The following is a 12,095-nucleotide window of genomic DNA, read 5'->3' as shown; positions in this document are numbered from 1 at the left end:
GTCTCTGCCTCCTTATTCCAGCTTCTGTACCTTTTCCTTGCACTCTCTTGGATTGGACAGAACCACAGCCTACCTAACCTACCCCATCTCCTTCCATGGGGCAGACAGGGTCTTGTGTGAGAAACAAACACAGAAACACTAGATGGAGTGAGAACTGTAGAATGTCAGAGCAGGAAGGAGCTTTAGATATAATTTAGTCCACCCTCCTCTCTTGACAGAAGGCCAAACAGAAGGCCAGGGCGATCTAGAAACTTGCGTCAGGGCCCAGCGCCAGTGAGCGACTAAACGCGAACTACTTTAGGCCTGTGTAATTGCTCAGTTAAATATACCTCCAACTCCACTCCACCGCCCAATAGGCAAAAGCAGTTCCTTTGTGACTTAGGTCGACTGTCTGATGTATTTTAGGCTAAGTGACATTTCTGTTAAGCTTCAGGCTTAATTTTACAAATTAATGAGCTTACTAGAAAGTCCCCGCCAACCATGGGTCACCTCCCGGTGCAGGTTGGGGAAGCCCTGCCTAAAGTTTACTGACAGCTCTCTGCACCAGCCACCCTGCCGTGCCTCTCACATGCTTAGGGAAGGGGATGTGCATGGACCATTAATGGAGGAATTTAGCCTCTTGGTGACCGGATCCAGGCAGGGATGGTTTATTCAGCCCTATCGATTTTGTGCCAAAAAAATCAGTACAGGTTCTAGATAGAGAAGCATTTTCAAATTGTTCTCAATTTGTAAACTAATTGATAGATTAGTCAGTGTCACTTCTGCCTTCCCATCAGTGTTATGAGCATGAGACTCCCCAGGGGGTTAATTAATTCTGAAATGTGACCTTTCTGTCTTCTCTGGACATTCCCAGAGCTTTAGAAAGGGTCTCCGGTCCAGGGTAGATGGAGAGTCTTTGGGATTCGAAAAGGCAGGAAAAGCACCTTCACTTCAAGCATGGACACACTCCCTCCTTGTGTCCTTACGTCTAACGTGGTTCCATCCCTTTGGGCAAAACCTGAGCTGTGCTCATTTCTCTGCTTCCTCCTAAAGAACCCTTCCGTGATGTCACTCAACCCGATCCGAGGGCCAGAGTCAGGAGGCACCATGGTGACCATCACAGGCCATTACCTTGGGTCTGGGAGCAGTGTGACTGTATACCTGGGCAACCAGACCTGCGAGTTCTATGGGTAAGACGGGCTTGAAGGAGCATGCGATGTCCCTGTGTGGCCTGTGCACACACATTCCCATGCATAGTCACACATATGCCTGCCCATCAACTCCAAGTCATGTGCTAAATCCTGGGCCCAAACACCATTCCAGTCACTGTGAGAAATATATTCCACTAAGCAATGTATAGCTCCTGTGTCACGGGCTGGACACTTCTAAAAGCAATTAGAAGTGAGGGCCATGAGAACTGCTGATGAGAAAGGCTCCCAGGAGCTCTCCAGTCACCCAGGACCACCCATCCCTTAGGTCCCCACTATGGTTCCTTGAGAAACATGGACATTGCATGGCCTCAGTCCTCAGCAAGCACACAGACTCATGCTCAGGGCATCTCTTCAGCCTAAAGAGTTGAACACCTACCATGTGTCAGATCCATTCAGTGGGGTTGTAGAGAACCCTGAGAGAATGCTGAAAGAATCTGTGGATGAGACTCTAACTGGTCCAGCATTATCGGATAAGCTCCTCCTTGGACCATAACCTCCCTGAGGGCGCAAAGACTGTGTATTCACTTCTCTGCGTATGGGCGCCCAATGAATACTTATTAACTGACTGACTAGACTCTAAGCACCAGCTAAATAGTCATATTCTAAAAAAATCCAGAAAAGTGGAGTCCCCCCAAAGCCCATGAAGTCCTGCCCCTGCCCACATTCTCCAATCCCCTTCTCCAATTTGCTCCCTCTTAATCCAGAGTTGGATCTCGGGTAGAAAGAGGCACACATATCTGCTGAAAAGGGATATGTTCCACAGCATACAGTGTAACAGGACAGAGGACAGACACTTGCTGGTCGTACCCTCAGACTGAGGAAAGCTCCTGTTCAAGCCAGAGGGCACCCCCTATTGCCCATGCCTTTCTTCACAACCCTCCTGCTGTCTCCCTGTCAGGCGGTCCATGAATGAGATCGTGTGCGTCTCACCCCCATCGTCCAATGGACTGGGCCCAGTTCCTGTTTCCGTGAATGTCGACCGAGCCCGTGTGGATAACAACCTGCAATTCGAGTACATAGATGACCCCCGGGTGCAGCGCATTGAGCCCGAGTGGAGCATTGCTAGGTGAGGCAGAGGGTGGAGGGATGTACCCGGTGCCACATGGCGTCATCCCTTCAGCCCAAGCGTGGCTTGTGAGCAATCCCAGGGATTGGGCTGGTGGCAATTTGAGAGGGTTTTTACCTAACTTAGCCTCTGCTTGTTCCCAGTGGCCACACACCCCTGACCATCACAGGCTTCAACCTGGATGTCATTCAGGAGCCAAGGATCCGAGTCAAGTTTAATGGCAAAGAATCTGTCAATGTGAGTAACCACCGGCGCGCCCAGCCCTCAGCAAACACAACTGCGTGTATGTGTTTTGCATCAAGCTCTGTGTTGGGCATTGGAGCATCTGACTACAGGAGAAGAGAGTTGGCTCAAGACCCTGAGCCCAGAATCATGGCTTCAAACACCCGAGCCTACCTATAATTTTTATAATTACGGTATAATCATTTCTTGTCAGAAGGTGATATAATAGGTGTATAAATATAGTGCCTTCTGAGTTTAAAATATAGCACCAAAGGGTTCCTGTTCTATGTCACGTTCACTTTGAGGTCTGATAAAAAGCAGTGTGAGAGGGCGAAGAAATTCACTGCATGCAAATAGTCCCATCCAGGTCGCTTAGAAGACCAGGTCGAACATTCTGCTTTACGTCTCTGTGCAGAGCCATGTAATTCGGTTTTTTTCCACTGTGGATTTTTGTGATTTTCAATAAGTTTTCTATCATAAGAGCAGAATATCTGATACGTTGTAATTTTTTCTGATTGTTCTACTGGCTCCATGTCGCTCTCCTTAGCCAATATTTTCTGAAACATTATTGTATTCCTAATTATAATCCAGGCGACGCTGGCATTATAAATTATGACCATTATTTTTCATATGAATTACTATTATTGCTGCTTCGACCTTCAGGGGATTGACTAGGCTGAAATGGAGATGGGGAGGATTGTTTTATATATACACCCTCTTTTCCCTGACACATTCCCAGCATGCTCGAGGCTTCCTTAGGAAACAGAAGTACACAAAATGACAGGGTGCTAGAAGGCAAGACCTGGAAAGGTCTCGGGGGTCATCTGTTCCCACCTCCTCATTGTGTAGCGTGGAAACTAAGGCCGGAAAGGAGAATGCCTTGCCCCCCAGTCATGAAGGTGGCTGGTGGCAGGGCCAAGCTAGATTCCAAGTGTCTGGACTCTTCATAACTAATCTACACAAGATGCTCCCGCGCTTGATATTCCTTCATGCCAGGGACGTGGGGACACCTGTATCACACCTTCAGTACCCACCGTGGTCACAGCTCTGTGGGTTAAGAGAGCACATGCTTCCCTATCCCAGGTGTAGGGCCTGATCCATGGGTAAAAGAGTCTATGCCCCCACTCCACTTCCAGACTGAGGTCAAGTGTCCCCAGTAGCTCACAGACCACCTCCGTCTATCCAACTCCAGAGCCTAAGTGGAAGGGAGGAGGGTGAGGGGTAGGAATAGGAACGGTGAGTTCACACTCAGAAGGATAAAACCCCAAAACAAATGAAGTGTGTTTTTTAAATTTAGGTTTTATTATTATTCAGGTATGGCAAGGCCAACAGACCAGGAGATGACGGCCACTGGAAAGACAGTTAGTTATACTCACAGATCCCAAGAGAAGGAGGCCATGCCAGGGGGTGGGAGTGGGGGGTAGGGGGTACACCACAGGGAAACCTCAGGGCAGTTTAGGAAACAGAAAGAGAGAGAGAAACTGGGACGAGAGCCTTTGCTGTGGGTTCCACAGGAAGTAACTAGCAAGGCAAAGAAAGCAGGTTTAGGGTTGGCCACTTTGGGTCATTTTAGTGGGCTCTGGGGTGGGGGGGGGGTGCAGAGGCACTGTCCCTAATTGTCTGGTACCTAGCCCTGGTGTGGGTAGCTTAGGGAAGGTGGATAGTTACCTACAGTGTGAAAGGAGGTGGTTGGGGTGTGGGCTATGGATGTTGTTTGTTCGCATTGCTCTAGCAGGCAGTAAAGTGTTTACTATCCCTAGGAATTGGTGAGCCTAGTGAGTGGCTGTCCCTCCAGGGTCAGCAAGGCCTCACATGTTAAAGCATCAGGACACAGAAAACAAAAGGCATGGTTAAAACAATACAGAGGGAGTTTTGGAGAATGAGTAATGTGACTGGCATCGCTGACCTCCAGAGCCTGCAGCCTTAGTCCCAAGGAAGCCACCTGAAGAGGAGACTGACTGGGGAGGGCTTCACCTTACCTGCCATCCGTCTGAGAAGGCTCAGTCCTGGGCGCCCTCTCCCCTTACCGGAGGACTTTGTAGCCCTGGGCAGGAATCTCCCCAGCAGTTCCCCCAGCCCACCCACCAGTGCTTCAAGGAGTTAAGAAGTAGTTCCTAATTCCTCCCTTTTCAGAGTTGGGGACCCTCAGCTTCCGTAGTAACCTGCCTGGGGTCTGCAGGCTTGGCAGGCCTGGAGGAGAGGCCTGCAGTCTGCAGTTTTCCATCAAGCCCGGCTCCGCAGTGGGCAGCCCGTGAACTCTGCCCTGTGCCATCTCTTTCAGCAGTGGTAGAGGAGAGCACTTGGCCCCTCTGCCTTGCTCGGGCCCCAGGGCAGCCTTGGCCCACTGGACCTCCCCTTGCCTTCGGGTCATGGAGCGGCCCCAGTGAAAAGTGAGAAGGGCCAAAGGGAAGGCCGCAAAACCCAAAGGAATGTTTGGCCAACAAAGTGCCGATGCAGCACAGGGCAGGAAGCGAACAGAGCCCGCTTGTTTGGGAGTCATTTGCTTATTCATAGGGAGTCCAGCCTGGGGGAACTGGAAGGAGCAGAGATGAAGAGACACACTCAGGCTGTGTGTCTGCCCTGCGGAGCTCAGCGTTTGAGACTCCCTGGCTCACCTCTACCCGTTTAACTGTACCCCCCATTTTCCTCATGCCAGAGTGTCCCCAGCTGGAACATGAAGGGGACACTAGGCTTGTAAGGAGCTGCTGAAGTATGAGCTGAAAAGGACAGGAATGGGAACTGACCCCCAACATGGCATGAAACCCTCAGTGAGCTGCGGTTGAAACGCAGACTCCCTCTGGAAAAGGAGGGTGAACACTTGGCCTTGGAGTTCTGACATAATCTTTGTGCAAGTGTCAGCTTTTTTGCACTTTCACACGCCGTCTTGTTTTCTGAACATGAAGTCCGTGTATGTGTATGTTGGCCAGACACACATGTGCAGACCTGCCAGGACAGCATGTTCTTGAGCAGGCTGAGTTCTCACAGATGCCCTCGCTGTTGCTGGGACACCCTGGCGCCCAAAGCTGGAGCTGAGCCATGGGAGTTGGAGTCCAGGTTTTCTTCCCAAGCCCCACGTGGGTCCGGTAGTGGTTTCTTCAGCCTGACTGCTGCCTTGGGCAACCCCAGAACTAAACCAGAGGAGACTATGACACGGTGCATGCTAAGGAGGGGCCAGCCTAGCTAGGGTTTTAGTTGGGACACGGAGATCCACCAAGAAGGCAAGGGCATTATGAAACCAGTGTCAATATCAAAGTTATGCCCCCATGCAGCATTAGGGGTTCTTGATTAGAGAAGAGAGGAGCCCTAAGTAGAACATTTAAAGAGTTGAAGTCTCCTTTTCATTCATCAATGTATTCAATAAACATTAACTGAACACCTACTATATGCTGGCAAAATGCTCATCTCACGCTATGCCCTGCTCACCCCCCCCCAGTACACACACACACACACACACACACACATGCACAACGCGCGCACACACACACACGCACACACTCACACACTCACATTTGTACCCTGCACTGCTTCTGCCCTGTTTTTCCTCAAACCTTCCATGCCCCCTCATCCCTAGGCCTTTGCTGCTGTTCCCTCTGCCTGGGACTTGTTCCCTCCCCCTCCCTGTCCTTGTCTAGGTAATTCCTACTCATTGTTCAGCTGAAATTTCATTCATTTTTCCCAAGGGGAAGCTTCCATGTATAACCCTCACCCTGTATGCACACTCACGCACACACGGCCACGGCCATACACAGGCATTGCCACAGTACCCGGCGCTACCCCACCAGGGCTTTCCTCACATCCATTCATGCATTTCACAGTGCTTGCACCCCTACTGTGTTCCCAGTCCACTGACAGGAATATATTCTACTGACTGCCTTTGTCTCCCCCTCTAGACTGTGAGGATTCTACCAGGTGGCCCCAAGTCCTAGCACAGTACCTGACACAAAGTAGGCACTCAATGTTGGTGAATGGATGAGGTTAAAATGCACCCCAAACAATGAATTTCACAGCCCTTTTCCTCAAGGGGTTCACCAGCTCATGAAGAGAAGCAAGCAACCCCGTGGTGACAGCCAAAACAAGCAGAGGGTGGCAGGGGCGGCAGCGGGACCCCAGCGTCACTCGCTTAGTGTTTGAATGCGACACTCTGGGCCTCCTAGGTGTGTAAAGTTGTGAACACCACCACCCTAACCTGCCTGGCACCCTCGCTGACTACGGACTACCGGCCAGGCCTGGACACCGTGGAACGGCCAGACGAGTTTGGATTCGTCTTTAACAATGTCCAGTCCTTGCTCGTTTACAATGACACCAAGTTCATCTACTACCCCAACCCAACCTTTGAACTGCTCAGCCCCACTGGAGTCTTGGATCAGAAGCCGGGATCTCCCATCATTCTGAAGGTAGGAACGTGGGGAGCGCAGCGATGGCCTCTCTCCTGGCCTTTCTTGCTCTCCTTCTACACATATGGGCTCAGGCAGCTGTCATCTCCCTGTAAAGGGAGCTTGCTTACAGATTCTGGCCCATCGGGCGCAGTATCTTCCACCTGGGATTCCCGAAAAACGCGAGAATATTTCTGTTTGTTTTTGTAAGCGTTGGGACCCAAGTTCTGCAGTGAGTTAGAAGTAACCACTGCTTTTATTGGCCACTTCCATGACAACCGTAACCTGCACACATGTTTCAGGAGGTCACGGCTCCCTGGTACAAGTGTTTTGTTGCTCCACCACTTTCATTATGTGCCACGTGTCCTCCCCCCAAATTTCACTTGTGTAGTATTCTGTCTCCCCTCTCTCTCTCTTTCCCACTTTCTCTTCCTCCCTTTCATTCTCTCCTCCCTTTGTTTCTCTCTTTCTCTCTAAATTGTGGCTGTTTGAAGTCCTCTCCAACACTTACCATGGAGTCATCAATAGGTTTTTGCACTGCTGCCTTTCCCTCCTTAATCTCTCTCTGTAATCTTTTTTTAAAAATAGGCAATTAACTTCTGCGTGCATGTGTCAATTATTCCTATTAAGATTGCTCTTATCTACAGGGCAAAAACCTCTGCCCTCCCGCCTCTGGAGGTGCTAAACTCAACTACACGGTGCTGATTGGAGAGACCCCGTGCGCTGTCACTGTGTCTGAGACACAGCTCCTCTGCGAGCCCCCCAACCTCACGGGGCAGCACAAGGTCATGGTGAGTGAGCCCTCTTCTTTGTATGATTTCCTCACTTGCCAGGCATACGTGATCTGTCATAAAGAAAGGCTCTCTCTTCTACCCTTTCCATACTAATTTCCAAGTGCTATGTTAAAATGGGTGGAAGTCGAGGCCACAAGAAAAGGAAGGCGGGTAATCAGCAGGAAGTTGTTTTGTATCCGAATCTGCACTGTGTGGTCACGGCCTCTCATGTGCCTTCTGAAACGATAAGGAGTCAGTGGCAGGCCAGGGCTCTACAGCATCTCTGTGTGTGCAATGCACAGGTTCACGTGGGCGGGATGGTGTTCTCTCCCGGCTCGGTGAGTGTCATCTCAGACAGCTTGCTGACCCTGCCAGCCATCGTCAGCATCGCGGCGGGCGGCAGCCTCCTCCTCATCATTGTCATCATCGTGCTCATCGCCTACAAGCGCAAGTCTCGAGAAAATGACCTCACTCTGAAGAGGCTCCAGATGCAGATGGACAACCTGGAGTCCCGGGTGGCCCTGGAATGTAAGGAAGGTAAGTCAGGCACTCCCTCGCTTCCTGGACCCCTTTTTCCTCAGCAGCCTTATTACCTCCCTCCGTATCAACAATGCTCGTCTTTACTTACCTCCTTCCCACCCCAAGCCATTGCTCTCCACTTTGACCTGTGTCCCATAAACTTCCTTTGCCCTCAGGGCCGAGAAGCCCTATTAAGAATGCCCCCAGTGAGGTCCCAGACCCGATGACATTGTTTTGTCCCCCTGTGCCCTGACTCATCCGCAAACTAGCTGCCTTCTCTCACCTCTCAGGACCTCAATCTCCCCACAGTCAGAATCTCAGCCCCTAGATGCCCCACGTGGGAGTTTGGATTTGTCTTTAACAATGTCCAGTCCTTGCTCATTTTGCATAACACCCTGGAGCATGTGGAAGCAGCAGCAGCAGAAAAGGCAGGGAGCAGCTGACCTGCCTCCCACCCCGCCCCGCCCCAAACCCCAGGGTTTATTATCCATCCGTGCAGCAGGCTGAGCACTATGAAACACGCTTGCTGGCATCCTTGGCCGTGGACATGTGTGGGAGTGGAGACTGTGTTCTCTTCCATCTCCCACGCAACCACAGCTGCAAGGTGACAGGTGTACCTGGCGTCCCCTCAGGCTGAGGACCCAGTGGGCACTCTGGATAAACATTTCAATTAGGAATCAAAACATTTCTCCTTTTGCTGCAAATGTCAGGATCAGAAACAAGCGCTCTGCTAGATGAAAAGAAGAGCTGGGCTGGGGAAGATGGGCACGGGCTCCTCCTGGTGCCGGGGCTGGGGAGGACGGGAGAGGAGCGTGCCAGGACACAGGCCTGCCCCCAAGGGGATGCTCCCCTTTAGGCCGATGCAGGGTGCCCCAAGGCTGGGCTTGGTTTTGCTCTCAGTTTCGTGTGTGCACACGTGCGCGCGTGTGTTAAAATATATATAATATAAAATTTACTATTTTAACCTTCAATGACTCTACACCCCAGTGCTCTCCCCTCCTCCAGTTCTGTGGCATTAAGTACGTTCACATTGTTGTGCAGCCGTCACCACCGTCCCTCTCCAAAGCTTTCCCAACTAAAACATTATATTCACTAACCAATCACGCCCCTCCTCCCCAATATTCCCTTCCCTCAGCCCTTGGCAACTACCATTGTACTTTCTGTCTCTACGAATTTGACTACTTTAGGTACCTCATAGAAGTGGAATCGTACAGTATTTGTCCCTTTGTGTCTGGCTTATTTCACTGAGCATAATGTCCTCAAGATTCATCTGTGTTTTCTCATGTGTCAGAATCTCTTTCCTTTTTAAGGCTGAATAACATTCCATTGAATGTATAGCCCACATTTTGATTATCCATTCTTCTTTTACATTTGGGTTGTTTGTACCTTTTTAGAGTACGAATAATGCTGCTATGCACATGAGTGTACAAGTATCTTTTCAAATTCCTGTTTCCAGTTCTTTGGAGTATATACCTAGGAGTGGAATTGCTGGGTCACATGGTAATTCTATGTTTAATTATTTAAGGAGCCATCAAATTGTTTTCCAGAGCAGCTGCACCAATTTGCATCCCCACCAGCAATGTATGAGGGTTGCAATTTTTCCACATCTTCACCAACATTTGTGATTTTCTATTTTTTGGTAATAGCCACCCTAGTGTGTATGAAATGGTATCTCATGGTACTTTTGATTTTTGTTGTCCCCCAAGGTTTTTGCATTTTGCTTTATTCTCTTGCTTGGAAAAGAGGAGCAAAGCTGCCTGTTTTGGTCTTTGCTTGATTCCCTTGGCTGTTTCCAGCACCTGCAGCACTTGCATGACCCAGGTCATGGTGTTCTTCCTTTTTCTTTGTTTTAACTACACTTATGATACATAGAAAGAAAATCCAAAATTATAGACATGTACAGAGGAAGAAATAATACAGAAATCACTCATATCCCTACCACCTAAGAGAGGCAACCTGGTGCTATCTTACCCCCTCTGGAGATGCACCCCTATATCCCTCCCTGTCAGTACTCCCCAGGCCCTCCAACTCTCCTTCACAAACTCCTCCCACCTTCCGCTGCCCTGCCCGGGTTCCCCTCCTGAGCCTCCCTGTCTCCACTGCACTTTCATAGCTTTTGCCGAGCTCCAGACAGACATTAATGAGCTGACCAGCGACCTGGACCGTTCAGGAATCCCCTACCTGGACTACCGCACCTACGCCATGCGAGTCCTGTTTCCTGGCATCGAGGACCATCCCGTCCTGCGGGAGCTGGAGGTAACACCTGTCTCCCTGGCCCAGAGGGCCTGGGTGTCCTAGGATAGGCTGATGGGGCCCAGCAGCTCGGAAGAAGGTCAGGAATGGGGAGGAGAAATAGCTCGTAAGAGCATCACTGCAACAGGGGGATTTCTAATCAGGGAGATCGTGGCCAAGCGGGGCACCTGGCCCTTTGGGATGATTCGGGGCAAGGTTCATTGTCAGTTTTAAACTAATGACTAAATGAATTAACTACAATCCTGCCTTATTCTCAAATGGATTTGAGGTGGCTTAAGGAAAGATGCATGGTTCTGTAAGGTTTGTTTGTTCAATTGTTAGTTTGTTTTACTAAAGATAATGAATCAGGACAGAGGCAACTAAGAGGAGACTGGTAAGCAGAGCAGGTCTGACGGGGTATTTCCTATGGCATCTTTGGGAAAATCAAATGGACAGCAGCCCCAGCAAGGGCCCGGCCTGGAGCCCAACCCAGGTGAAGGTCAGAGCAGACGATAGGCTTCAGAGACCAGCCACTCCTGCATCATCCTGGGTGGCATTGTGACGGGTGTTGTGGAGAGGGTCCTACAGCTGGTATCGTTGCCAGCAAAGAGCCTCAGTGAGGATCAGGCTGGGAGGCTTGGAGCCGGCCTCTGAGGTGCGCCCATCATGCCCTCCCCGCCCCGCCAGGTGCAGGGGAATGGACAGCAGCATGTGGAGAAGGCCCTGAAGCTCTTCGCCCAGCTCATCAACAACAAGGTCTTCCTGCTGACCTTCATCCGCACCCTGGAGCTGCAACGCAGCTTCTCCATGCGCGACCGTGGCAACGTGGCCTCACTCATCATGACCGGCCTGCAGGGCCGCCTGGAATATGCCACTGACGTCCTCAAGCAGCTGCTGTCTGACCTCATAGATAAGAACCTGGAGAACAAGAACCACCCCAAGCTGCTGCTCCGGAGGTTTGAGCCACAGCCGGGGCCTGGGGGGTGGCGGGGGTCTGAACACAGACACCGGACCCATGAGAGCAGGTCCCATAAGCAGCACGAGAATGTTCCCCTCCCCGGAAAGGCCTGTGTCCACACATGTCACAGTACAGAATCTGATTTTCCTTCAGCTAGGCGGTTGTCTGGTGCCTGCAGCTGCTAACCGTGATGGAGGGGCGCAGGCCTCGGCTCGGATCTCGACTTGAACCCAAGCTCTGCCAGTTGTGTGAACTTGGGCCAGTGACATGATCTCTCTGCCATTTAGTTTCCTCATTGACAAAATGACGCTAAGAGCACCTGTCTCGCATTCTCTCTCCCTCCCTGTGCATCTAGAACTGTGCTGTCCAACAGGGTAGCCACATGTGACTATTAATGAAAATGAAATAAAATGTAAAATTCAACTCCTCTATTTCACTATTGGCCACCATGTTGGACAGCACACATAGAGAGCGTTCTAGCAGCAGGTTCTGTTGGACGGTACAGAGCTAGAGATTTTGTGTAGCCTGTACCTCCGGGGCCCAGCTTCCTGGACCTGAATCATGGCATCCATCCAATGTCCCCTCCCCACTTACCATTTTCCTGGTGGAGGAGAGGGTTGGAAACATTGGCATCCATCCCCTCGATGACACTTTCTGGAGGCCCCAGGGAGCCAAGCGCAGCTTTGGAATAAACCACCTCTGTTTTCCTGCCTTCCCTTTAGCCTCCTCCTAGCAAGGTCTCAGGCTTCCAGGCCCCGGGGT

General features: G+C 50.7%; 1 protein-coding gene across 1 annotated transcript in view; it reads left to right on the top strand.

Annotated features, from left to right (window-relative positions):
* Positions 1 to 12,095, top strand: part of PLXNA2 (plexin A2) — a 219,098-nt gene that overhangs the window by 192,201 nt on the left and 14,802 nt on the right. The window contains exons 15-22 of the mRNA XM_019666177.1: positions 1,033 to 1,169; positions 2,089 to 2,256; positions 2,400 to 2,493; positions 6,633 to 6,872; positions 7,499 to 7,642; positions 7,927 to 8,161; positions 10,257 to 10,399; positions 11,063 to 11,331. Coding sequence (XP_019521722.1) covers positions 1,033 to 1,169; positions 2,089 to 2,256; positions 2,400 to 2,493; positions 6,633 to 6,872; positions 7,499 to 7,642; positions 7,927 to 8,161; positions 10,257 to 10,399; positions 11,063 to 11,331 — 1,430 coding nt within the window. The remainder of the gene's footprint in view (positions 1 to 1,032; positions 1,170 to 2,088; positions 2,257 to 2,399; positions 2,494 to 6,632; positions 6,873 to 7,498; positions 7,643 to 7,926; positions 8,162 to 10,256; positions 10,400 to 11,062; positions 11,332 to 12,095) is intronic.

Source organism: Hipposideros armiger, unplaced genomic scaffold (assembly GCF_001890085.2).
Source record: "Hipposideros armiger isolate ML-2016 unplaced genomic scaffold, ASM189008v1 scaffold_464, whole genome shotgun sequence".
Taxonomy (NCBI): domain Eukaryota; kingdom Metazoa; phylum Chordata; class Mammalia; order Chiroptera; family Hipposideridae; genus Hipposideros; species Hipposideros armiger.
Note: the sequence above shows the minus strand (reverse complement) of the source record. Positions and strands in the feature narration are given on the sequence as shown.